At 52.9% G+C, this 26520-nt stretch overlaps 1 protein-coding gene across 8 annotated transcripts; it reads left to right on the forward strand.

Moving 5' to 3' along the window:
* The first annotated feature begins 206 nt into the window (after positions 1 to 206).
* Positions 207 to 26520, forward strand: TPM2 (tropomyosin 2). 8 transcript variants are annotated; one of them, XM_077346680.1, is made up of 9 exons: positions 207 to 424; positions 792 to 917; positions 15430 to 15563; positions 18746 to 18863; positions 18971 to 19041; positions 19714 to 19789; positions 20884 to 20946; positions 23872 to 23941; positions 26259 to 26520. In XM_077346680.1, the coding sequence occupies exons 1-9, from the start codon at positions 311 to 313 to the stop codon at positions 26339 to 26341; spliced, it is 855 nt and encodes a 284-aa protein (XP_077202795.1). In that variant the 5' UTR covers positions 207 to 310; the 3' UTR covers positions 26342 to 26520. The 8 variants fall into 8 exon arrangements, with proteins under 8 accessions (XP_077202795.1, XP_077202793.1, XP_077202794.1 ...); XM_077346678.1 differs by lacking the exon at positions 19714 to 19789 and adding an exon at positions 20658 to 20733 and having other exon boundaries at positions 208 to 424; XM_077346679.1 differs by lacking the exon at positions 26259 to 26520 and adding an exon at positions 24359 to 24938 and having other exon boundaries at positions 208 to 424.

Raw genomic sequence — 26520 nt, forward strand, 5'->3', positions numbered from 1 at the left:
CAGTGTCCTTGCTCACTGCTGGACTGACCCTAAGTCTCGGGCCAGATTGGGGGGGGAAGGCGCGGGGGGAGGGCGCTGCTCTCCCTTGCTTGTCCGCCCGCCTCTACCTGCCCCCTCCCGTCTGTCGGCGCTGCTCGGCTGCCTTGTCCCTAAAAGGCGCTGCTCGGCCGACGAGGGAGGGCCCAGCCCCTCCCCGGCTTTTAGGCAGCGCGAGCGACTCGGGGCGCCCAGCCAGTATCCGCTCGCCTCGCTCGCCGCCGCCTTCACTAGTCCATCCGTCCCTTCGGGTCGCCGCCGGCCAGCCGCAGCCATGGAAGCCATCAAGAAGAAGATGCAGATGCTTAAGCTCGACAAGGAGAACGCCATCGACAGGGCTGAGCAGGCCGAAGGCGATAAGAAGCAAGCCGAGGACCGCTGCAAACAGGTGCCCGCCCCGTCCAGGTCTCTAGGAAGTCTCCCCGAGGGAAGGGAAGGGAAGGGAAGGGAAGGGAAGGGAAGGGAAGGGAAGGGAAGGGAAGGGAAGGGAAGGGAGAGCCTGGATTCTACCCACCCCCCCACCCCCCCCACCCCCGCCACCTCCACCACTTTGACAGCTTGGCTTTTGGACACCACCTCCCCGGGCTGCCTTAACAGCCCGATCCCACCGCCACCAAGCAAACTCGCAGGCTCCCGGAAAGAAACCTCTCCCCTGAAGCCCCCCTCCTAGTCGTGCTACAGCCGCCGCCTCGAGCCGGGGGTCGTGCTCCCCCCCCCCCCTGACTCCCATATCTTCTCTCCGTGGCGGCGGCTAGTTGGAGGAGGAGCAGCAGGGCTTGCAGAAGAAGCTGAAGGGGACCGAGGACGAGGTGGACAAGTACTCGGAGGCCGTCAAGGAGGCCCAGGAGAAGCTGGAACTGGCCGAGAAGAAGGCGGCAGACGTGAGTGGCGACCCCGCCCGAGGCGGGCCGGGGCGGGGCGGGCGGGACTGCTCCTGCTGACCGCGCCGGACCCTTTCCCCTGCCTGCCGTCAGGGGGCCCCTGCAGCCGGCCTCTTCTGGTGGTCCCACCGCCCAGGGGGGAGGAGGGCCCGAGCGCTGGCATCCCCTGGCCCCCCGCCTCGCACCGCCGACGGCTTGTCAGGGATGCCGGGGAAGGGGGGGGGCGGGAAGACAGGTGTGTCCTGTGGCGAGGGGAGAGGCACAGGCGATGACACCAGGGCGGCCCGGCCGAGGGTATTTAACACCCTATAAATACATGCGCTACCCCTAAGCCGAGGCCGGGTGAAAAGCGATCCGGGAAACTTAAGGCGAAGCTAAAGGGAGCCGCCTGGCGCGCCGCCCGCTCCTCCGAATCCGCAGCCGGCGCGCAAACGAGGAGTCGGACCCGGGCGAGGCGCGGGCAGCTGCGGAGCTTGGGAGAGGAAGCCGAAGGGCCCGGAGCGGAGGGAGGGGCCTGGAGGGAAGCCAAGTGGTTGCGGCGGGGGTGAAGTTGAGACAAAGCCCCTAAGCAACCCTCCGGAAGGCCCGAAGGACTGGAGCGCACCCCGGCAGCGCTTGGCCGGTGGACTGCGAAGGGAACTGTCAGGCCAGGGAGCAGAGCATCCCCTTCCGCTCCTCCCCCACGGCTGCTGCCAAGGAAGTATTCCCCCCCTCCCGGAAATCTTCTGCCCTTCATAGGCCCTGGTGGTTAGGGACTGTTCTGGCTCCCTCTCCCCCGTTGAAGGAGGGGCATGAGCCATCGTTGTTAACTCACCCTCCTTTTTAACCCCTCTGCCACCTCACCTTCAAGTCTTGCACCTGGGTCCAGAATTGTCTGCCCCCCCCCGCAGCCAGAGGGAAGCTTAGTGCTTGGGGGGGGTGGGGAGCTGTGGCCCAGCCACCAGTCTCCAAAAGAACAGAGGGGGGCGGGTGAGATTCCAAGTTCTCTGGGGAGCAGTTGGCTCCTGCCCCAGTCCAGCCTCTGCCTTTGCTCATATTTGGTGATTCCCTGAGCAGGCGGGAGGAGACTGACTGGCCAAGAGGCAGTCCCTTGGGGTGGGGCTGGTGCAGAGGCTGCGGGAGGAGCAGCTGCAAAGATGGAGCATGGGCCTGTCCTGCAGAGGGGACACCTCTCCTGCACGGTCCCTTACTCTCTGCCTCCAAGCACTATGAATATAGGTTGAGGGACTTGGGAATGTTCAGCCTGGAGAAAAGGAGGTTGAGAGGGGACATGATAGCCCTATTTAAGTATTTGAAAGGTTGTCACTTGGAGGAGGGCAGGATGCTGTTTCTGTTGGCTGCAGAGGAAAGGACACACAGTAATGGGTTTAAACTATAAGTACAATGATATAGGCTAGATATCAGGAAAAAAAATTCAGTCAGAGTAGTTCAGCATTGGAATAGGCTGCCTAAGGAGTTGGTGAGCTCCCCCCTCACTGGCAGTCTTCAAGCAAAGGTTGGATACACACTTTTCTTGGATGCTTTAGGATGCTTAGGGCTGATCCTGCGTTGAGCAGGGGGTTGGACTAGATGGCCTGTATGACCCTTTCCAACTCTATGATTCTATGAGAATACAGCGGTAGTATCACCTCCTGTGATCTGGACATGATGCTCCGTTTGATACAGCCCAAAATCCCATTTGCCTTTTTAGCCACTGAGTCACACTGCTGACTCATGTTCAATGTATGGTCTACTGATACTCCCAGATGCTTTTCGCACATGCTACTGCCAAGACAAGTCTCCCCCGTCTTAGCTTGGTGTGTTTGGTTTTTTCAACCTAAATGCAGAACTTTACATTTGTCCCTATTGAATTTCCTTTTATTCAGTTTAGCCCACTTCTCGAGCCTATCTAGATCATCCTGTATTCTGTTCCTGTCTTCACTTGTGTTTGTTCCCCCTCCCAGTTTAGTATCATCTGCCAATTTAATAAGTACCCCCTCTAATCCCTCATCCAAATCATTTATAAATATGTTGAACAACACAGGCCCCAGGACAGATCCTTGGGGTACTCCACTTGTCCGCCCGCCATTTTCCAAGAAGATGCTGAACCATTAACAAGTACCCTTGGGGTACGATTTGTCAACCAGTTATTGATCGACCTGACAGAATTAGGATCCATACCGCATTTGACCAACTTGTGAACCAGAATATCATGTGGAACCTTATCAAAAGCTTTACTGACATCCAGATAAACTATGTCCAGGCATTCCCCTGATCCAGCAAGGTAGTCACTTTCTTGTTGGTCTGATATGACTTGTTCTTGCGAAACCCATGCTGAGTCTTAGAAATCACAGCTCTCAGTTACAGCTGCTCAGGGACCTAGTGTTTGATTCTTTGTTCCAAAATTTTGCCAGCTACAGATGTCAAGCTGACGGGTCGATAATTACCTGAATCCTCCTTTTCCCCTTTCTTGAAGATGGGGACAACATTTGTCCGCCTCCAATCGTCTGGTACCTCACCCATTCTCCAAGAAGTGTCAAAAATAATGGACAGAAGTTCAGAGATGACATCTGCAAGTTCTTTTAGTACCTTTGGATGCAGTTCATCTGGCCCAAAAGACTTTGTTTCATTTAAAGAAACTAGGTGTTTGTGGACTGCTCCAACAGTGATCCTAGGCCACCATTCCCGTCCCCTGTGTTGTGTTACATTTTTGCCACATTGATCACTATTTCCCTCACAAGAGAAGGCTGAGGAGAAATAAGAGTTAAGCAGTTCAGCCCTCTCTTCATCATGTTATAATTTCACTTTCTTGTCCTCGCAGTGGTCCTAGGGTGTCCCTATTCTTTTTCTTGCTTGAAATATAACTAAAGAAGCCTTTTTTGTTATGTTTAGCATTTCTTGCTAGCCTAAGCTCATATTGAGCTTTAGCTTTTCTAACACTCCCCCTACAATTATTGGTTATTTATTTATACTCATCCTTGGTAATAAGGCCTTCCTTCCATTTCCTAAATGACTCTTTTTTATTCCTCAAATCTTTTGACAACTGCTTATGGAGCCAACTTGGCTTCCTTAGGCTCCTTCCATCTTTTCTTCTCAAGGTGAATGTTTGTGATTGAGCCTTCAGTAATTCACTTTTAAGAAACTCCCATCCCTCTTAGAATCCCATCTCTTTAAGTCTTTCTGACCACAGGACTCTACGCAACATACCTTTAAGTATGTGAAAATCAGCTTTCCTGAAGTCCAGTCTATACGTACAACTTCGTAAAGTTTTTCTCTTTCCCACAATCGAAAATTCCAAAAACACATGGTCACTGCTACCAAGTGTGCCCACTACTTCCACCTAATCTACCACTTAAGAGTGTCCAGCTATGATTCTGGACACCCAGGTTTATATGGCCACTGTGCCATAAAATATGCTGAGCCAATCGTTCTCGCTCTCTCATCATCATCATCATCAGGTTATTACAAAGACAAAATGGAGTGTGCTAAAAATGTTTCCTCAGGCCCCTGCTTTTACTACAGAGAACAAAGGCTTGACTCCAGTGGCCTAGGTCAAAAGCCGCTGGACCATAACTAGGAGCTCTCTCCCAGCTGCTTCCCAGCATCCTTTCCCAAATAAGGGTTACTCTCTGCTGCCGCCAACAGGCCAGTAACAGAACTGCAGGCTGAAGCCAGATTCTCCGGCCCATTCCGCACAAGGATCAATGTGGCAAATTGCTTACAGAAAGAAAAAACGGAATTTAAAATAGTGGGATTCGACGTAACGCATACCTGCCTTTGTAGTGGAATCTGGTTGCGTTTCAATCGTTTCCCACAGGTTTCCGGTCTTGCCAAAAATCGCTAGAAAGGAAGCGATTTTTTCCGTGCTTTGTCCCGCCCCTGGCCGTCAATCAAACAAGCAGCCCATAGGTGGTTGTTACCATGCTCCGGAGAAGCCACTTTCCCTTTAAGAAAAGTTTTTTAAAAAAAGAAAGAAAAACACGTTGCAACGAATATGCCTTGATTCCTTGCTTCCTTGCTTCCTCCTTACCTAGAGACCCATCTAGCTGGCAGCTGGCATATTCCCCCCCCGTGCACGGGCGCGATTTTCGGTGAAAATAAAGGGAACTGGCAAACGGGGCTGTGTTGTGCTTGGTGACTTGAGGGGAGCTTTAAAGCAGCTCTGTGGAGGGACTGCAGCCGGAGAAGCCTCGTTGGGTGAATGAAGGCTCGCTGGCTCCTTGTTCTCCGCTCGCTCCGAGAAAAAAAAATGGCGATCGCTTCGCCGGAAGTTCAGAGGAGAGAGCCAGGGGAAGGGACTTTGCCGAAACCACAACAATGGGAACACACAGAACTTTTTCGAAACTGTTGCAGATTGTTTGCAAGAGTGTAGCGCTTTCCAGAGGGTGAATCCATTTTTTTGGGATTTCCCTGGAAGCGCTACAACGGGTCTGTTTCAGGAGTGTGGCAGATTGTGTGCGACATCGTGCATAGCTGCAAATTAGTAGCATTTGCTATTTGCCACACTCCTGCTACATTTAGCTTGTGTGGAATGGGCCTCAGAATCCCCTGCTTAATTCAGCCGATGTAGCCGTAGGGAGGAATTCTTGGAATCTCTCTTATTAGAGATATATCCTTTTGAGCCACAGCATGAGTTTTTGTCCATGGATTCAAAATCCATTTCTGGAAAGTAAAGTTTTGTCTTAAAAATAAAAGCAATTATTGGTTACAGTTGGTAAAAGCATATAGTTGAACTGTAAGATATTATAAGCATCTGAGCAGAGAGAAAATAAAACAGGAATAACCATGGGCTGAGTCTACAGCTTCCTTTTGCAAAGGCAAAGAGATGGGCAAAAATACATCAACAGTTTCAGTTTCTGGTTCCAGTCTTTACCAGCAGGCTCCCTCTGCATCTCTAGTAGGTTTCCCTGTCTCTAAGCACACCTGCCCCTCTCCAGCAAGGCCTGTTTTCCACTGGGGGTGGGCGCAGGCAGGCTTCCACTGTAACAACATCACGAGGGAGATGGCTTGGTAGGTCCCCCGCTGAGCCACCACATCCTCCTTGACATGCCAAGGACTTTACAACCACCCAACTCTGCAGCCTGATGCTCAGAAAGGATTAGGGAGGGAGTGGGAATGGAAAATTTGAGCTTAACCTCTGAGTATTCCCAAAGTGTAAACCCAGTATTCACAAAACAAAGTGGGACTTCCTTTCACAACTGTCATTTCAGCACTGGGAAAATGATGCATGAGGCAGGATTAAAATGTGCTAACCAAAAGAGAAGTGGAGGGCAAAAAGTTTAAAGAGAGAAACGAGCAGCCCCTTCTGCACTGCCTAGTTGGTGAAAGCTGATCACCAGGCAGGGCTCAAGCTTCCTTTCCAACAGTCTTGGATCCGGGCTGAAGCCACAGGGGCATGTGGGCTCCCTGACCTCCAGAGCACCTGGCCAGCCTCTTGTCACCCCACCATTCTTCCCAGCACCAGTCACTTCAAGCTAGCGTTTTGTCTGGTGTCCTGCAGCTGCCATTTTAGCCAAGGAGGGGAAAATGGTTGGTCACTGGAGCAAGGCCCGAGGACAGCAGCCCCTTCCCAACCCTGCTGAGGAAGGTCAGATGAGCCTAAGAAAGGGAACTTCTAGGTGTGTTTTCAAGAGTGCCAGGCCAGAATGTGGAATGCTGCATCCCACTCTCACTATGCAGGCACCCAAGAAGCAAAACGGAGAGGTCTCAATGCCTCGCTCCAAAGGGTGCTTTGTATTAGTATAGTATGTATAGTATTCATTCTCCTCTACCTCCTGTCCTCCAAGAAATCTTGAAGATGATGCACAAAGGCTCTGCTAGCTCTCTAGGAAATTCTTTAAGCACTCCCAGCTGCTGCACACAGTCTGACCTCATCCAATGCAGCCAGGTGCCTCTTGGTAACCACTCTGTCCATGTCAACCTGCAGCCCAGACACAAGGTCTTGCCTACTTCCATCTCTGGAGGGGCCTGTTCTTCAGGGGGGGGAAAGTGAGAAAAAGCTTTTCTGCATTCCCGTGGTCCTCCATCAGAGTTGGTCAGATTAGCTACAATTTTTCTCATGTGGCCTCCAAGTGTGGCTGGGGGAGGAGCTGGAGAGCAGCTGCTCGGCAGGCAGAAGGTCCTGGGTTCAATCCCTGGAGTCTCCACTAGGAAGACAGGACACAGGAAATGTGAAAGGCAGCTACCTGAGACCACCACAAGCCACAACCAGTGTGAGAAGACAAGACTGACCTTGCAGGGTCTGATTCGGTAGAAGCGAGCTTCATGGATTCGAGTCACAGTGATTTCTCAGCAAAGTTTGCCAGTTTGTCCCAGTGGGCAGGGCATGGCTCTACCTGATCTGATACAGAGGTTTACAGAAGAGTTTTAACAGCACAAAATGCTGCCCTGTAGGGTGCTTTGAGAATACCAGACTGGTAAGAAGCTGAAAGTTCTTTGTCATCAGCACAGCCACAAGCTTTAGGAGAGTTGTTCATATTGTTCCATGGAGCTTCACCCAGGGAAGGTGTTCTTACAAGGAAGCAGAGATCCTACTGCAGCGCCAGCATTCCTTTGGAGTTCCATGCAGCTGCCCCATTTTGGAGGAGGATGCGTAGAAGCAACTGTGTCAAGTCAGAAACTTGTCCCAGAAGTCACCCAGGCCTTCAACAGGACAGTTAGTTCAGAACTCCCCCCTCCCCAGGTAGCAGCTTTGGGGGCAGACCTTTCAAATACTGTTCTCCCATGAAGATCAGGAGGACAAGTTCATTCAAGGCTGACTATGTAATGCTGTGTCCATGAAAAGCCCATTGCTGTCCTCTTTCCTACCACAACCAACTCATGACCTACCAGATAGACAGAAGTAGACATACGCCCCTCCCTAAGACAGGTCCAGAGTTGTCCAAGTGTTACTCACTCACACAAGGAGGCCAAGGCTTAGATGCTGAAGTCATCCCCCCCCTCCCCAACTTCAAAGCAGCAGTCCAAGCCCCTTCTAATGTCATAGAATCATATAGTTGGAAAGGACTTTCAGGGTCATAGAATCATAGAATCATAGAGTTGGAAGGGGCCATACAGGCCATGTAGTCCAACCCCCTGCTCAACGCAGGATCAGCCCTAAGTATCCTAAAGCGTTCAAGAAAAGTGTGTATCCAGCCTCATCTAGTCCAACCCTGCACAATGCAGGAACTTACAACTACCTGCTCACCCACAGTGACCCCAATTTCATACCCGTGATCCCTCCATCAAAAATCTCCAGAACCAAGCCTGGCCTGGAGGGAATTCCCCTACTCCCTGGGTATGCAAGGAAGGGCCACAAGAGACCATCACTGGCACATCCCTTCCTGCCTCACCATCTGCCTAAGTTCATAAAATCAGAATTTCTGTTAGGTGACTATCGAGCCTTTGCATAAAAACTTCCAGAGAAGGAAAACTCACCACCTCCCGAGGAAACCTGTTCCACTGAAGAACCGCTCTGTCAGAAACTTCTTCCAGATGTTAAACTGGAATTAATTTCAACCCATTGGTTCTGGTCTGTTCCTCTGGGGCAACAGAAAACAAATCTGTTCAATCTTCTCTATGACGGCCCCTCAAGTATTTGAAGATGGTGCTTTTTTTAACACAATGAGAAGGGCACGTACCAAAATAAACAATCATTCCTGAGGAACCATTCCTGGAACAATTCCTTTGTTGTAACCCGCCATGAGCCATTGGGAGTGGTGGACTAGAAATCCAAATATTATAATAATAATAATAATAATAATAATAATAATAATAATAATAATAATAATAATAATAATAATAATAATAATAATAATAATAATAATAATAATAATAATACTCTGGTCAGGGCTGGGCCACTTCCCAGTGGCTGCTGCAGCAACAACTGAAAAACACAATCAATGGGAACTAAAGTCTTGTCTTGTCTTGCCACCCCAGAGGCTTGTTGGACCAGAACCAATGGGATGAAATTAATTCCAGACAATTTTCAGCTTAACATCTGGAAGGAGTTCCTGACAGTTAGAGCGGTTCCTCCGTGGAAAAGGCTTTCTCGGGAGGTGGTGGGTTCTCCTTCTTTGGAAGTTTTTAAGCAGAGGCTCGATAGTCACCTGAGAGAAAGGCTGATTCTGTGAAGTGGGTGAGCAGAAGGGATCGTGTCTGAGCTTGACTCTTGTGGCTCTTTCTTGCATGCCCAGGGAAATGCTGATTGCCACTTTGGGATCAGAACATGGATTTCCTCCAGACCAGACAGATCAGGGATTGTTTCTTCTTGGGGGAGCATCATCTGGATATGGAATTGGGGTCACTGTGGGTGGGCGGGTAGTTATGAATTTCCTGCATTGTGCAGGGGGGTTGGACTAGATGACCCTGGAGGTCCCTTCCAACTCAGTTATACAGCCTGATCTCAACTCCTCTGTCCTTTAAGGCAGAGGTAGTCAAACTGTGGTCCTCCAGATGTTCATGGACTACAATTCCCATGAGCCTCTGCCAGCAAACACTGGCAGGGGCTCATGGGAATTGTAGTCCATGAACATCTGGAGGACCACAGGTTTGACTACTCCTGCTTTAAGGTATGTGGGTATGGGTGTGCTAATGTGAAAACACCCACCTGCAAGTGTAAATTCTGGCTCAGCAAAGCTGAATTTACTGGATTTTTTCTCCTACCCCACTTGGCTCTGCTCTGGGGTTTGGGTGAAAGGTTGGAGACAATGCTGGACAGACAAGAAGATACCAAGGAAAGAGAAGTTCATGTGGGCTCCAAAGGACATCTGGATCGCTCCAAAGACCTCAAATGCATGAGGCCAGAAGTCATTTTTCTGAGTACCTGCAAAATGGAATTGGGGTCAAATAAAGTCCCGGGACTCTTCCTGCCAGAGACTTGAGTGTTCTCTGCTATCATGGAAGATCGGTGGCCAGGCCTGGGAAGAGAATCCAAGGACAGCTCTGGCTGGCATGACTTCCCTTCCAGCTCGCTGTCAGATCCTCAGCCATGAATGCCAAGCCCCAGCCCACTTCAGGGAAGTCCTCCACCATTGTTTGCCAAAGCTCCAGCTGTGTGTCTGCAGAACTGCCTTCCTTTGTGCAAGGAAAGACCTGGATTGAAGTAGCCCAAGGATTTGGGCATCTGCAGAGGACTTCCTCCCTCCCTCCCTCCCTCCCTCCCCCACATGTCTTGGAGACAGATAGGCAGGCCTATCATCATGGGAGGGCTGACAGGGATGGTGCCCTCTCCCCATTTGGCCTGCCTTAGCCAGGGCAAGAATGCACACCAGAAGCTCTTGTCTCAAGCAGCACATGGCTGAACTTTTTGCTTAGTGCCAGGCCAACCCTCTTGCAGGTGGGAGGCTAGCCCCACAGTGGTCCTTGGGCTTCTTGGTGCTGCAGCATGCCTGGCACATGTTGCTGGCCACTGTTTGGACCTAAACGCCATGTCAATGCTGGATTCTGGGTCAGCCCTTTAGTGGCTGAACTCCTTCCTCCAGGGTCATGGACAGAGGGTCACTGTGGGTGATAAGCAATTGTATCACTGTCAACTCCCATGTGGAGATCTGGCAATGACAAGGTACCAGTTCATTTTAATGTTTTTTCACTGTTATCAATTGCTTTATGATTTTGTATTCTTTGTGCGGTAAGCCAGCCCAATACAGCGGTATAGAAACGGAATAAGTAAATAATTGTGCTGGAGGCCTCCCTGCCTTGTGGCAGCTATCGCAGAGACATTGGGCCAGCTGGCAGCCGGCTGCATGGGCAGGGCTCCCAAGGGTATGCAGACTCCCAGCAGCCGGGAGGAGGGTCTTGGGCCGCATGTCTATGGGAGCGCTGTCCCCGGATGGGCTTCCTAGGGCCTGGGGGCACCCAGAACAGGGGCAGGCGGGCTCGTGTCTGAACAGCTGTGGGGGCTGTCTGGCATTGGCCGGGCTCCCCAGGTACTTGGGTCGCATGAGGCAAGAGGATTAGGCTCTAGGCCGACCCGCCTCGGCGCCTTCCCCAGCGACGCGCTGGCTGCGGCGGGACACGGAGGAGCGCGGCCGAGCTCTTTAAGGGGAAAGAGGAGGCGCCGAGGGCGGCCCGGGCCGGCCTTCCTTCCCCTCCTCCTGAGCCGGTGGGCGGGCGGACTCGACCCACCCCGGCCCGGCCCGCCCCAGGCCGCCAGCTCCCCACCTAGGTCGACGGACCGCCGTCCATCCGCCCGCTCCCGCCGCCTTGCTTCTCTCCCTCCCTCCCCGGCCTCTCCGCCGGGATCCTGCCGCCCGCGTCGCTCCCCGCAGGCCACGGAAGATGGCCGGGAGCAGCTCCATCGAGGCGGTCAAGAAGAAGATCCAGACGCTCCAGCAAGTGGCCGACGAAGCCGAGGAGCGCGCCCAGCACCTGCAGCGCGAAGTGGACGCCGAGCGCCAAGCCCGCGAGCGGGTGAGCCGGGGCAGCCGAGAGCGAGTCGACGGGCGCGGCGGAGGGGGTTGCCCTTGGTCCCCCGACGGCCCGGCCTCTCCCGCCCCGGCGGCGCCGCCTTTCCAGGCGCGCTGGCCCCGCCGGCCTGGCCGAGCATGGCCGGAGTGCCTGGCCCCGGGGGCGGGGTTCCGGGGCTGGCGCCGCCTCCGGGCGCTGGCGGGAGAGGCGCGCGGAGCGGGCGGCTCGGGCGTCCTCCCTGCGGCTGCCCGTGGTTCGGCGCAAAACGGCCGGGGGTCCCGCGGAGCCCCGGGCCTGGCGTGGCGTGGTCTGGGCGCCACTTCCCGGGCGGCGTCCCTCGGAGAGCTGCTCGGCCAGCCGCGCCTGGCAAACGGGCGTTTGGGCCGGCCTCCCCGGGCCCACGACCCGCGCTGGAAGCAGGCGACGGCTGTCTCTCACCCCCTCCGGAGGGCCCAGCGCCGTGGGCTGAGCTGGCCCGAAGAGCAGGGCTCTGAAGGCGGCTCTCTGGCGCTCGGTCCCTCGCGCGGCGCACCGCTCGTCCGCAGAGTGGCCCCGACGGAGCTCCGGACGGCTGACGCGCCCGAAGGCGCCCGGAAGAAAGCCCGTGGCCAGAGACTCCTCCTCCCCCGCCGGGGGCTTTTCCCTCCGATGCCGGGTTGTGCAGCGGGTGCCTGGAGGAAGGGCTTGACTGGGTCGTTTGCCCTGGGTGGCTGGCCTGGGACGTTGCCGGCTGCTCTGTGGCGTGGCGTGGCTTGGCTGAGCTCCCGGAGTGGCTCCGAGGTGGCAGGCCACGTTAGGACTGTCCCGGGCTCTAGGCACTGTTCCCTTCCCACCGCAATAACCTCAGGACTAAAAATGTTTTTTTTCCTAATAGATTTCCATGGGCCCTGTGCTGTAGGCTTGATGTGAGGGGATCCCCCCCCTTTCTCCTCTCCCAGGGGGCAGGAGGAGGAGGCAGATTCCACTCCTCAGGCCCCTCTGTGGCAACAGCTGCTGATGGGACCCCCCTTGTGGGCGCTTTCTTCTGTGGCTGCACTCGGCCCACTCTGTGCTCTTTTGTGTGGGTCTCCGGAGGCCAAGCAGAAAAATTCTGGAAATCAGATCTGGAAAATTGGCAATTGGAGGGATGCTCTGAAAAATTCACTGGATTTTTAAAACCAAGAGAGGAAGCTGAATGCCAATCCAGGCAGGGAAGGAGCGCGCTCATGATACGGATGGTGACTGTGAACAACTCCCAAGGAGAATTGTGTCAATAAAAGCATCCTGCTGGAGCCTTGGGTTTCACCATTCTGAATAATTGTGCGTCATCCGCAGACATGGCCCTGACGCTGCTCCCTCCCTCCCCGTCCCAGATTGTTTATGAACATATTAATAAAGAGCACCGGCCCCAGTGCAGATCCTTGTGTGACTCTACTGCTGCCTTCTCTCTTTCAAGCACTGTCCTTTTATTCCAATTTTTAATCCACCTGAAGACCTTTTCTCCTATCCCCTGACTGCTAAACTTGCTGAGGAATGTTCCTGAGGTCTCTTGTCCATATATATGTTTTCCAGACCTACCTCCTCCACAAGCTAGTTCATCATCTCAAAGAACTCTCAGTGGCTGATGAGGCAGAAGCCATGCTGATTTTCCCTCAGCAAACCTTGTTCTTCTGTCTTGGAACCATAGAATCATAGAGTTGGAAGGGACCTCCAGGGTCATCTAGTCCAACCCCCAGGACTGTGCAGGAACTCATAACTACCTGCCCACCCACGGTAACCCCAAATTCATGCCCAAGTGATCCCTCCACCAAAAATCTCCAGAATCTACCCTGGCTTGGAGGAAATTCACCTACCATCCCACAGCGTCAATTAGCAGTTCCCTGGTCTTTAATCAATTTCTCTGTAATGGGGTAGCTGGGCCTTAATTCCTAGGATTTTCTCAGGGTCACGTTTATAAACGTATGTGTTCAGTTGGTACGTTCTCATCTTGAAAGGAGACTGATTTTAGTAATGTTGCATATTTTAGTTAGGAGAACTGCTACCTGTAAATAAAGGGCCTGTAAGCTAGTGCCAGTCTACCTGGTGGTCTTGCAACTGTCCCTGCAAGGCAGGCCACCGTCTCTTCTCCTTGGTAGAGGCAGAACTAGGCATCTGCAATGAGAAGATTTTCAATTCATTTCGCATTGATTCATCCAGATCATCTAAAATGTAGTTTCAATTCAGTTATGGCCAAATCAATTTGGTACCATTGACTCTTCTAAAAATACATCCAAAAGATTGGATGAGGAGGTCCACTCTAATCTCCATTATTTCCTATGATAAAAACAGATTGGTGCCCCTAGAATGAAACCCCCTTTTTTGTAACTGCTGGGTTCTTTTGAGAAGAGGCTCCTACAGTTATGCTGAAGTTTGATGCCTCAACCTCAAACTTCAGGTGACCCTTCAGAGCCCAGAAAAGTGTCTTTTCCTGGTTGGTGGCTCACTCCTCTCCCTGGTTGCAGCATAGAGAGCCCCCCCCCTCCAGAGAGTCAGGGTGGGCTGGAGTATACAGCGCTTTCTGTAGCGGATCTCCCTGTGCCCAGAGTCATTGGCTGGGTAATAGGATGACTCCTTTCACCTTCTCCCGCCTGCCCTGCAGGGTACATGGTTCTTGATGTGGATTCCTCACACTTGTGGGGCATTTTTGAGTCAAGACTGAAGCAGAGGGCTGGTGGAAAAGTTAGTTGTGGAATGGAAAAATGGCTGAGCTGGGTTCCGGGGAAGGCCTTGGGGCCGGGCCAGCAGAACAGATCCTGCTGCTTGAGCCTCTTTAAGAAAACCAGGTCTTGATTGGGTGAAAACGGCCTCTCTGCCCTTGTTTGTTTCTGCAGTAGGGGTCAAACAAAGGCCAGCTTTCTGTCCGGGACCACTCCTTGGTGATGGGCATCCATTGGGCATCCATTGGGTGCCGTCTCTGAGCAGGGGGATTCCATTTTTCTGTCACATCTGATAATAACTGATAGATGAACCACCCAGATTTCTCTAGCTGAACTATCAGCCAGAGCCCATATTGCTAAATGCACCTTATGGATGAAGTGAGGGGTCTGCGTAGGAAGTAGATGCTGGGGGGGGGGGGGGGGAAACATTGGCTTGGCTCAGCCCCACCCATCCGCAAGACTGTAGATGGGGAGGAGAGGAAAATGCACACACACACACCCCTCCGCACACTAAGCGGCTGCCATAAACAGGAAATCCTCCAGTCCTTCATGAGCTATCCCCGCCAATCTCCTTTTTGGGAGCTTTTTGCTCTCCAGGCATTCCTGCTGCTTGAATCATTCTGCTGTTGGGCCTGCTGGCCTCTCTCTTTGCCTGCTCTCCCCCCACACACACTCCCCCTTCCACAAGGGGCCTGACTGGCCAGGCTACCGAGGGAGGAGAACCCAGGGAGGTCAGCCCTGTGGTGGAAGGGACTGCCCTCTCTGATGGTGCTAGGTGCTGCATGAAAGCACAGAGGTGACGTAGAAAGCTCAGGGTCTGCAGGCAGAAGCAAATGTGGGGTTCCATCAGATATGCTAGCCTGTTCCATGTATCCCCCCGCTCTTATGTGTAAACCGCCCTGAGCCATATGGAGTTTGAGGTTGAGGCACCATTATCTAATAAATAATAATAATAAATATAATAATAATAACTTCCTTGCTTCTGGTCCTCCACTCTTGCAAAAGGATCTATCACAGTTATGCTCACCCCCCCCCCCCCATGGCCCTGGAGAAGCTGCACGGGATGCTCTGTATCTCGAGGAGAGTGAAGCATGAGGACTCTGCATTCAGTAGCAGCCATGCTCCATTCCATCCATGGGTTGGGATGAAGGGTTGGGTCAAGGCACCCTGCCAGTGGTGACCCTTGAAAAGAAAGGTCATATGAGTTGGTGGCTGAGTTTTGAGTCCCTCTGCCTCCAGGTAGCTGTTACGGGTGAACACTTGGCATGGTGAATTTGTGTTCCCGTGAGAGGGAGGAGATGGAAGTGACCCCTGACTCACTGTGCTTTGGGTCTGGGGGGGGGGCAGTGTGGAGTGTGACTGCTTGGCTCAATGCAGGGGAGGAAAGCAAACTGTGCTGCTTGGGGGGGGGGGGCTGCCAATTGGTCCTGTTCCGGCTTCTCTGACATGGGGCTTGCATTTCTTCTTCCCAGGCGGAATCCGATGTAGCCTCTCTAAACCGTCGCATCCAGCTGGTGGAAGAGGAGCTGGACCGAGCCCAGGAACGCCTGGCCACCGCTCTGCAGAAACTAGAGGAGACAGAGAAGATGGCCGATGAGAGCGAGAGGTGAGAGGGCAGGAATTGAGGACACAGGAGTCCTTTTGGGCATGCTCCCCATCTGGTTCACTTCAAGAAGGACATCGATAAAATTGAAAGGGTACAGAGGAGAGCGACGAAGATGATCTGGGGCCAAGGGACCAAGCCCTATGAAGATAGGTTGAGGGACTTGGGAATGTTCAGCCTGGAGAAAAGGAGGTTGAGAGGGGACATGATAGCCCTCTTTAAGTATTTGAAAGGTTGTCACTTGGAGGAGGGCAGGATGCTGTTTCTGCTGGCTGCAGAGGAGAGGACACGCAGTAATGGGTTTAAACTTCAAGTACAACGTTATAGGCTAGATATCAGGAAAAAAAATTTCACAGTCAGAGTCGTTCAGCAGTGGAATAGGCTGCCTAAGGAGGTGGTGAGCGCCCCCTCACTGGAAGTCTTCAAGCAAAGGTTGGATACACACTTTTCTTGGATGCTTTAGGATGCTTAGGGCTAATCCTGCGTTGAGCAGGGGGTTGGACTAGATGGCCTGTATGGCCCCTTCCAACTCTATGATTCTATGATTCTATGGTTTTCTCTGGCCACAGCTGGTACACTTACTGAACGTGGGCCTGCATCTTCTGGGATTGTTCCTTGGTCCATACTAGTCCCACTTGGCCCTTCCTGCCTCCCTTCAGACACAACCCAAGTGCTGAAGCACAGGTGTAGATGCCTTTGTTTTAAGCAGAACTTACGAACATCAGGTAAGTCCTGCTGGAACAGCCCAGTGAGGCTTAGACAATCATAGAGTTGGAAGGGACCACCAGAGTCATTTTATCAACTTGTCAACAAGAATATCATGAGGAACTTATGAAAAGCTTTACTGAAATCAAGATAAACTGTATCCCCAGGATTTCCCTGATCTCAAAAAAAGAGATAACATTAGTCTGACCGGACTTGTTCTTGAGAAAGCCATGCTGACTCTTAGTAATCACAGCCATCCGCTCTAGCTGATTAAGGACTGCCTCCAATCTACTGGCACTTCACCAGCTGGGCCAAGGGACCAAGCCCTATGAAGATAGGTTGAGGGACTTGGGAATGTTCAGCCTGGAGAAAAGGAGGTTGAGAGGGGACATGATAGCCCTTTTTAAGTATTTGAAAGGTTGTCACTTTTCTGCTGGCTGCAGAGGAGAGGACACGCAGTAATGGGTTTAAACTTCAAGTACAATGATATAGGCTAGATATCAGGAAAAAGTTTTTCACAGTCAGAGTAGTTCAGCAGTGGAATAGGCTGCCTAGGGAGGTGGTGAGCTCCCCCTCACTGGAAGTCTTCAAGCAAAGGTTGGATACACACTTTTCTTGGATGCTTTAGGATGCTTAGGGCTAATCCCGCGTTGAGCAGGGACTAGATGGCCTGTATGGCCCCTTCCAACTCTATGATTCTATGAATCTATGATTCAGTTCTCCAAGAATTGTCAAAACAAAGGTTCAGAAATTACACCTGCAAGTTTTTTTTGTACCCTTGGATGCAATTCGTCTGGCCCAGAGGACTTAATTTCATTTAAAGCAGCGGTTCGCAACCTTACCTGCTTGGTGACCCCAATTTCGGCAGCAGCTTCAGTGGCAGTGTGTGTGTGTGTGCAGGCAGCATACACGTGGTGGCGGGCGGCAAGTGTGCGGGTGCACGAGCACTCAAGCACACAACACTAGAGGGGGCGCGGGCCACTGCCTCCACTGGGCCCTGTCGCCGCCCACTGCCACCACCACCACCACCACCACCACCTGCCTCCACATGCTGCCACCGCCCTCCACCTGCCGCCCGCCACCATTACCGTGGCAGCCAGCAACCTGGTGACCCCGGGGAAGGGGCCAAGTGACTCCAAATGGGGTCCTGACCCACAGGTTGAGAACCACTGATTTAAAGAAAATAAGCTTTTATGGACTACCTCTACAGTGATCCTAGGCTGCAACTCCCAAACCTCATCACGTTATATGATTTTGCCACAATGAGCATGGTTTTCCTCACAAGAGAAGACTGAGGAGAAGTAGGAATTGAGCAGTTCAACTCTTCATTGTGTGTTAAAATGTCACTTTCTTGTGCCCGCAATGGTCCTACCATGTCCCCATTCATTTTCTTCCTATGAATATAATAAAAGAACCCTTTTTTGGGGTTTTTTAGCATTTCTTGCTAGCCTAAGCTCATACTGAACATTAGGTTTTCTAAGATTCTCCCTACAAACCTTGGTTATTTGTTTATATTCCTCCTTGGTTATCAGGTCCTCCTTCCATTTCCTAATGAGTCTTTTGTATTACTCAATTCTTTTGAAAGCTGTTTATGGAGCCACCCTGGCTTCTTTAGGCTCCTTGTGCTTTTCCTTCTCAGTGGAATTGTTAGTGGTTGTGCCTTCAGTATTTCACTTTTAAGAAATTCCCATCCCTATTGACCTCTAGTCCAGCATCCCTTCTCATCTACTCCAGCATCCCATATCTCACAGAGGTCAACCACTTCCTCTGGAGGACCAAAAACAGGACAGAGTCAAAGGCCTTCTTATATTCCTATATGAAGTGCCCTGTTGGATCAACCCAGTTGCCCCTCTAGTCCAGCCTCCTGTCTCATACAGCAGCCAACCGGTTCCTCTGTATGGCCAGCAACAGAGCAGAGAGGCCGAGGCATTCTCTGATGTTGCCTCCTAGGACTGAGAATTAGAGGTTTGGTGCCTCTGAGTGGGGAGTTTCTCTTCAGTTGCCATAGCTAGCAGCCATTGATAGACATCATCTATGAATCTATCTAATTCCCTTTGAAAGCTGTTTATTCCTCTGACCCGTGCTAAATCCTCTGGCAATGAATTCCACATTTTAATCACTCTCTGTGTTTGCACTGTCTGAGGTGGGTGCCCGGCCAAGGTGCTGGTGTTGGCGGATTTGGCTGTCTCTGCAGCCCAGAGGCTGAGCCAGCATGGCAGTTCTTTGTTTATTTGATTTATAGGCCGCCCTTCTCTGTAAGCAGACTTTATCAACAATTTTACATATTTAAAACATTTCTCCGGTGCCTTTCCACCCGAATAGGTTCCACAAGGTATTGAATATAAAAACATTAAAACATATCAGCATTAAAACACTATAGGTCTAGCCCCAGAGCCAGGAAGGAGGGCCCATAGCAGTCACTGAGGATTGCCAGAGCCCCCAGTCGTGGTAGTAACGGCTGCTATGTTTCTATTACCCAGAGGTATGAAGGTCATTGAGAACCGAGCCATGAAGGATGAGGAGAAGATGGAGCTCCAGGAAATGCAGCTCAAGGAGGCCAAGCACATCGCTGAGGAAGCCGACCGCAAATACGAGGAGGTGTGTGGGGGATGGGTCCCCAGGAACAGATCTGCTGGGGAGTGGTCTGCATTCCCTGCCAGCTGCCCTCCCTGGGGGCTAAGATCCATGTTTGCTTGGCTCGGTAGGTGGCTCGGAAGCTGGTGATCCTGGAGGGGGACCTGGAGCGCTCAGAGGAGAGGGCAGAAGTGGCTGAGAGGTGAGCAGGGAGAGGCAGTGTGTATGTGTGCTTCTCACTGTGTTGGGGGGCAAGTGTTGCGAGGCCCAAGACTGGCCTGGCCGCGTGGGGAGCCCCTGTCAGGAAGGAGCCTCAGTCAATGGCCTTGTGACTGCTCTCTGATGCTGTGACGGGGGCTCCTCCTGCTTCCTGTAGCCTTGGGGGAGGTTTTCTAGGCAGGAACATCCCGGGGACCAGGTTGGGCAAGAGGTCACTCTGTCCTGGGTGGGGCATACTGTCCCAGTCCCCTTTCCCGGGAGGCCACGATCTCCTGCCTCCTTCCCACCCAGGTGTTATGGATGAAGGCATTCTCAGGCTCCCTCCTCACTCCTTCCTCAGAGAGTTTCTCACTCTTTTTCATAACTGGGCCAACAGCTCTGAGCAGGGAGCAGCAAACCAGCTCCAATCTGTTCCTGCCACCAGTCTAGTGAAGTATAAGCTTAGTAAGAGACTCCATTGAATGCAGACATGTCATATTTTATTGTACGCTTGTGGTGTTTGGAATGGCTTGCAGACCCTACTGCCTCTCCCCACAAATGCCTGGAGGCTGGTCGCCTACAGTTGGCAGGGGCAGCAGCTTAGTGGCAGAGGGCCTCGTTTGCCTTCGGTGGCTAAGTATTGCCTGCTCTCCCTTGCCTTGCCTTGCCTTGCCAGCCGCATGAGGCAGCTAGAAGAGGAGCTCCGCACCATGGATCAGTCCCTCAAATCCCTGATGGCTGCGGAGGAAGAGGTACCGAGTGGGGCTCCTCCCCTCTCCGTCTCTCACTCACTGTCTCTTTCTCTGAGCTGCGCACCGACCCATACCCCTGCCTCTGCTTCCCAGCATGACTCTGGGGCTCTCCTTCCTTTCCCAGCTTGTCCTGTCCAGCCTTCTGCGCTTGGCTCGGGTGCAGAAAGCCAAGAATGTTAGAATTGTTTGTGGACTGGGGTGGGTAACCACTGGCATGGGAGCAGCTGTTAAGGGGCCCTGTTGGCCAGCCAGACTCCTGGGTGCTGGGTCCAGGCTTGTCTTGTATTGCAGGAGACCGGGAGGGGGGTGGGGTGGGGAGCAGAGGTCCAGATTAGGTTTGTCACCAGAAGTGCCATCGGGGTAGGGGTGGTCTTGGCTTGGTCTGTCCATCAGACAAATGCTATGAGGCAGAACCAGTAAACCAAGGTGGCGACAGCTACAGCCTGAACTAGGGGGCGGCAACAGGCGTTCCCATTCCTTGCAAGGCAGGCTGCTTGATGGAGAAAGAGGTTGTCTCCCAACTCCTCTCCCAAAAAAGACAGAACTGGGTGGGTTCCAAGTCAAAGTGTCCAAATCTCTTGGAGGCCACGCAGAGGGTGCTGAGCCCTGGCTGGAAGATCCCACCAGCCCTTGCTTCAGGTCTGATGGCTGTGCACCCTCCTTCCTTCCTTCCTTCCTTCCTTCCTTCCTTCCTTCCTTCCTTCCTTCCTTCCTTCCTTCCTTCCTTCCTTCCTTCCTTCCTTCCTTCCTTCCTTCCTTCCTTCCTTCTCCTGCAGTACTCTTCTGTCCTCTCACCTGTTGTTTTCTCTGTCTCTCTCATTCCTGCCTGCCTCTTCCTCCTGCCTCTCTTTCTTTGGCTGGGCCACAGTAAATGTGGCGACCTGGAAGAAGAGCTGAAAATTGTCACCAACAACCTAAAGTCCTTGGAAGCCCAGGCAGATAAGGTAGGAGGAACCAGTTGGGGTGGTTGAGGGGCTCCATGAGGGGGCACCTGGAGCTGGAGAAAGCAGGGGGGGGGCATTGGGGGGAGCAAGGTCCTGCTACTTCTCCTTGCTTCTAGTTGAACCCTTTTTTCTCCCCCCCCCCCCCCCCAGTATTCCACCAAGGAGGATAAATATGAAGAGGAAATCAAGCTGTTGACAGACAAGCTCAAAGAGGTGAGGGACATGGAGGGAAAGGGCGTAGTAGGGATGGGTGCATGTGTGCATGTGCGTATCTGCGTCAGCATTCCAACTTGTTTGTGGACCTGTTACGAGGTGCCCAAGTCCTCTGGCCAGGTTATGGTTTTAGCTGGAATGTCAGGAGGCTTTTGAAAGGAGATTGTAAGCTAAACATGAGCAGGCAGTCTGATGCAGTGATAAAAAAGGTGAATGCCATTTTGGGTAAAAAAGGTGAATGCCATCAACAGGGGCATCACATCAAAATCACAAGATGTCATAGCCCCATTGTATACGACACTGGTCAGACCACACATGGAGTGCTGTGTACAGTTCTGGAGGCCTCACTTCAAGAAGGATGTAGATAAAATTGAAAGGGTACAGAGGAGAGCGATGAGGATGATTTGGGGCCAAGGGACCAAGCCCTATGAAGATAGGTTGAGGGACATGGGAATGTTCAGGAGGTTGAGAGGGGACATGATAGCCCTCTTTAAGTATTTGAAAGGTTGTCACTTAGAGGAGGGCAGGATGCTGTTTCCATTGGCTGCAGAGGAAAGGACGCGCAGTAAGGGGTTTAAACTACAAGTACAACGATATAGGCTAGATATCAGGGGGAAAAATTTCACAGAGTAGTTCAGCCGTGGAATAGGCTGCCTAAGGAGTTGGTGAGCTCCCCCCTCACTGGCAGTCTTCAAGCAAAGGTTGGATACACACTTTTCTTGGATGCTTTAGGATGCTTTGGGCTGATCCTGCGTTGAGCAGGGGGTTGGACTAGATGGCCTGTGTGGCCCCTTCCAACTCTACGATCTTATGATTCTATGAGATGTGCTCCTGGTCTTGGAGGGTTCTCCCTGACATTGACCAGTCACTGCTAGTCCATGGAGGCCTCCCAAATGCCCACATTGGCCTTCTTAACATCCAGCATGCCATCAGATGAGCAGACGTGGGGCCTCAGCACCGGGATACCTTTCCAGGGGAATGCACGGTCGCGGGGGGTGGGGGAGAACTTTCTTCTTTCCTTCAGCTGGGTAGGGGAATAGTGTTTGGCTCCTGCCTGGTTTCTCCCTCTGCCAGGTAAGTGGAGCACCCCTTTTGCCCTTCCCCTGGCCAAACCCAGAAGTATATTTTGCTGTTTGACTCAGGGGCAACCAAAGGGTGGGGTGAAGCTTGGCCACCCCCTGGCTCGCTGATGGATGGATCAGGGACAGCAGAGGGACTGAGAAGAAAAGTGGGTTTCACGGTTGGCGTGTTGGTTTGTTTTCACATAAAATTCAGAGTAGAAGAGCTGGGGTTTTAAACTGCATCTTTCACTTTCAGTGAGCTCCCCCTCACTGGCAGTCTTCAAGCAAAGGCTGGATACACACTTTTCTTGGATGCTTTAGGATGCTTTGGGCTGATCCTGCGTTGAGCAGGGGGTTGGACTAGATGGCCTGTATGGCCCCTTCCCACTCTATGATTCTATGATTCTATGACTATCTGAAGGAGTCTTAAGTAACTTACAGACCCCTATCCCTTCCTCTCCCCACAACAGACACCCTGTGAGATAGGTGAGAGAACAGCTGAATGAGAACTTGACGGGTCGCCCAGCTGTCTGCATGTGGAGGAGACTGGGTGAATCAAACCTGGTTCCCCAGATTAGAGGCTGACACTCTTAATGATGTTTGTTTGTTTGACTTTTATGTCGCCCTTCCATACCGCTCAGGGTGGTTTACAGATAACATTGCATGGTAGCACATGGAATGACCTAAGCATATAACACAGCCAGAAATAACATCAACAACAACAGTGGTTCTACATTAATATATGTTGAATGGTTTGATCAACAATAATAGAACCGGAAGGACAACTTAGCTAAACCCCCCAGAGAGGTCAGACTGGTTCAGGCCATGGAGGAAGTGTCTGAGTGGGGGGAACCTGTGGATGATATTAGGTTAGTCAGTCTCAGGCACATGCCTTTGGGGTGAGGGATCACCAGTCGGTGGGCACTGCTGGAGTGTAATGCTCTTTTGGGGGTATAGGCAGAGAGACGGTCTCTCAGGTACACTGGGCCCAAACAACATATGGCCTAGAAGGTAAGAGCCAAAACCTTAAGCCTGATCTAGAATTCAATTGTGAGCCAGCTGAGTTATTGAAGTAAAGGCTGGATGTTGGATCTCCATGGTGTATTGGTGAGAATCTTGGTTGCGGCATTCAGAACCAATTGTAGTTGAGCAGAGGGATGGACTGAGGGCCTGCATGGCCCCTTCCCTCTCTAGGATTCTATTAGTCTAGTTCAGCAGTGGAAGGGGCTGCCTCAGCAGGTGGGGAGCTCCCCCTCACTGGCAGTCTTCAGGCAGCGGCTGGACAGATCCTTCTCCTGGATGCTTGAGGCTGATCCTGCACTGAGCAGCGGGTGGGACTAGATGGCCTGGATGGCCCCTTTCCACTCTAGGATTCTAGGAGTCTAGTTCAGCAGTGGAAGGGGCTGCCTCAGCAGGTGGGGAGCTCCCCCTCACTGGTGGTCTTCAGGCAGTGGCTGGACAGATCCTTCTCCTGGATGCTTGAGGCTGATCCTGCACTGAGCAGGGGGTGGGACTAGATGGCCTGGATGGCCCCTTCCCACTCTAGGATTCTAGGAGTCTAGTTCAGCAGTGGAAGGGGCTGCCTCAGCAGGTGGGGAGCTCCCCCTCACTGGCTGTCTCACTAACAGATCCTTCTCCTGGATGCTTGAGACTGATCCTGCACTGAGCAGGGATTGGGAATAGATGACCTGGATGACCCTCTTCTAACTCTTATGATTCTAAGTGATTTTGTATAAACATCATTGACCATAGGTCTGTCATTGTGCATGGCTGTGTTCATCAACCCCCTCCCCTGAATTTGTCATTCAGGGTAAACCCCTGAGTGGATGGGCCATTAACCCTCTTTTCTGTCTCCCTCCTCCAGGCTGAGACCCGGGCAGAGTTTGCTGAACGGTCTGTGGCCAAGCTGGAGAAGACCATTGATGACTTGGAGGGTGAGATTTGAGCTGAGGGTTTTTGTGGGGGAAGGGCTGAGTGCTGCCCAGGGCTTCTGGTGGGTTGGGGATTGGGCCGAAGCCATGCTTGCACGCCCAGGGAATTGCTGATCGCCACTGTAGGATGGTAGGTGAATTTCCTCTAGGCTAGGTTGTATTCTGGAGATTTTTGGTGTGTGTGTGGGGGATCATTTGGGCATGAAATTGGGGTCACCGTGGGTGTGCAGGTGGTTGTGAGTTCCTGCATTGTCCAGGAGTTTGGACTAGATAACCCTGAAGATCAGTTGCAACTCTATGATTCTACGATTCTATGCTGCTGCATGTGTCTCCCCCCCCCCTTCTTCTCTTTTCTTCTCTTCCACTCACTCTGTTCTCTCCCTCACTCTGCTTGGCTGTGCCCCCATTCACTGCCTGCAGACGAAGTCTATGCCCAGAAGATGAAGTACAAGGCCATCAGTGAAGAGCTGGACAACGCGCTGAATGACATCACTTCGCTCTGAGCCACCTTCCACCCCCCTTGCCTCTTCCCACCCCCGTCCATCCTCTGTGACCATAAGTGCCTCTCTTGGCCTGCTCACCTCTGCTCCCTGCCCCCTTCACACCCCATGGACTCCTCCCTGGTGCGTGCCTGTACAGAGGGGGGCTGGCAGAGATCCCACAAGGAGGGCTAATCCCCCCTCACCTTTGCAATGCCAGAAGTGCCTTCCCAGGTGGTACAGGGGTCGCCAGCAGAGTGTGGGGGCTTGTGGAGGCTGGCTGAGCTCCCCCTCCCTCCCAGAGACTGCAGCCTCCCGCCCCACCCAGGGCTGGCTCATGTTCAGACTTCCTTCCCGCTCCAGGAAAAGAGGAAGGGGAGTCCCATGCTGGTGGGCCCCAACAGCCACCCGCCTGCAGCCAGCGCCCCCTTTGCTCTGCCTGTCTGCACCCTCTTTACGCACTTTGGGACTCTGCTGTCATCTGACTCTCGTTTAATTAATAAAGGCTCTCTCTCTCTCTCTCTCTCTCTCTCTCTCTGTGTCTCTTTCATGCTCCTCTGACTGCCTGCTCCACAGGAGCCACTCTGCCTGTCCCCGTCTTGCCCTCAGTGGTGGTGGTGGGAGGGGGACCTGTCACTTGGACTTTCCCTGCCGTGTCCTGGGGGGCCCCTGCAGGGTGAAGTCCAAGCTTCTGTCTGTGGCCCTGAAGAGAGGCCCTGGCCAGGCGACTGTGCAGGGGGCTGGAGGTGGCACCTGCTGGAGGTGGGAAGGTGGGCTGCAGTTCCAATTCATCTGGACCTTGGTCCCCTCCTCAGAGGGATCCCCAAAGTTCTCCAGGGTCACCGTGGCTCTGGGCCCCGATTTCTCCCCAGCCAAATTCACAGGCATGCCTCTTTCAAGGATTGGCACGAGGAGGAAAGAATCCACAAGGGGCATCCCCTCCCACTCACTGCTGGGTTCCTTGTTTCCTGTGCTCCTGAGAGCCCCCCTTCAGGTGCCTTTCTAGCTGTTGTCCTCTCTCTCCTTTCCACTGGGGGTTTCATGCAGGAGGGGGCCAAACCCCATCCTCGCCCCACAGCTCTGTGAGTCTCTTCAGGGGCCTCTGCCCGCCTCTGCCCAGGGAGCCCCTTTCTTATTGCAGGGGGACATGAGGAGTGGGGGCTTTCCTTCTGTGGCTGTGAGGACTGGGCCGGGGAGTGGGCAGTCGGCTGGGGGAAAAGGAAGAGGAAGAACTCCCCTGCTGCCTTTAAAGGGTGCCTGGGGAGGGGCTTCCTGTCCCAGCTTTTCCTGCTGAGCTCTCTCTTCCCCACCTTTTCTCTTGCCTGGCTCCCGGTCTATCACTGTTCTCCATCCTGCCCTTTCCCAGGGAGTGCTGGAGGATGGAGTTTGCCTCCAGGTCTCTTCCTCACATCCTGCCCTGACCCAGTCACCCATGGTAGCAGTGGAGGGGGTGGAGGTGTCTGGTCAGAGCTTGGTGGTCTTCTCACTGCTCCACACCACCTCCCTCCTGCGGCAGCTGCAGCCAGGCTCAGTTGAGTGCATTGAGTGCATTTGGAGGGCTGGGAGGGCTGGGACAACCGTCCTCTGCTGAGCCACCAGGATGAGTGGCCTACCTTCTGGTGGGATGGGGTGGTGCACGATCCATGGGGGGGGGGCATTTGCCTGTGGAAACCCTGCTCATTTGCAGAGGCAATGATGCTGAACTGAACTGTTCCTCTGTGTGTGTGTGTGTGTGCACGCGCGCGTGTACGTCCGTCCATCCGTCCCCATGGCTGCTGTGGATGTGACTAGCTGCCCTGTGGATGTGATTGGCTGCTCGCCTGCCCGCCTTTTGTTTGCAGAGAACCTGGCCAGTGCCAAGGAAGAAAATGTCAACATCCATCAAGTGCTGGATCAAACCCTGCTGGAACTGAACAACCTCTGAGGGGCTGGACCAGCCGCCTCTCCTCCCCTCTTGCCTCCCTGATCCACGTTCTTGCCCCATCGGCTCCACCAGGAAAAGGGAAGGCCACATGCCCCAGGCCTGTGCTGGCCCCTGTGGGGCTTCGCCTCTGCACTGCCCGCTCTTTTACGTGCTCCAGATATTAAAGCAGTTGAATAGAG

Source organism: Paroedura picta, chromosome 7 (genome assembly GCF_049243985.1).
Source record: "Paroedura picta isolate Pp20150507F chromosome 7, Ppicta_v3.0, whole genome shotgun sequence".
NCBI classification, from domain to species: Eukaryota; Metazoa; Chordata; class Lepidosauria; order Squamata; family Gekkonidae; genus Paroedura; species Paroedura picta.

Coding starts and splice junctions, on each gene's coding strand:
- TPM2 (XM_077346680.1), top strand. CDS start 311: ATGGAAGCCATCAAGAAGAAGATGCAGATGCTTAAGCTCGACAAGGAG. Junction 918..15,429: donor CCGAGAAGAAGGCGGCAGAC/GTGAGTGGCGAC, acceptor TCTTCTTCCCAG/GCGGAATCCGATGTAGCCTC. Junction 19,042..19,713: donor AGGGCAGAAGTGGCTGAGAG/GTGAGCAGGGAG, acceptor TTGCCTTGCCAG/CCGCATGAGGCAGCTAGAAG.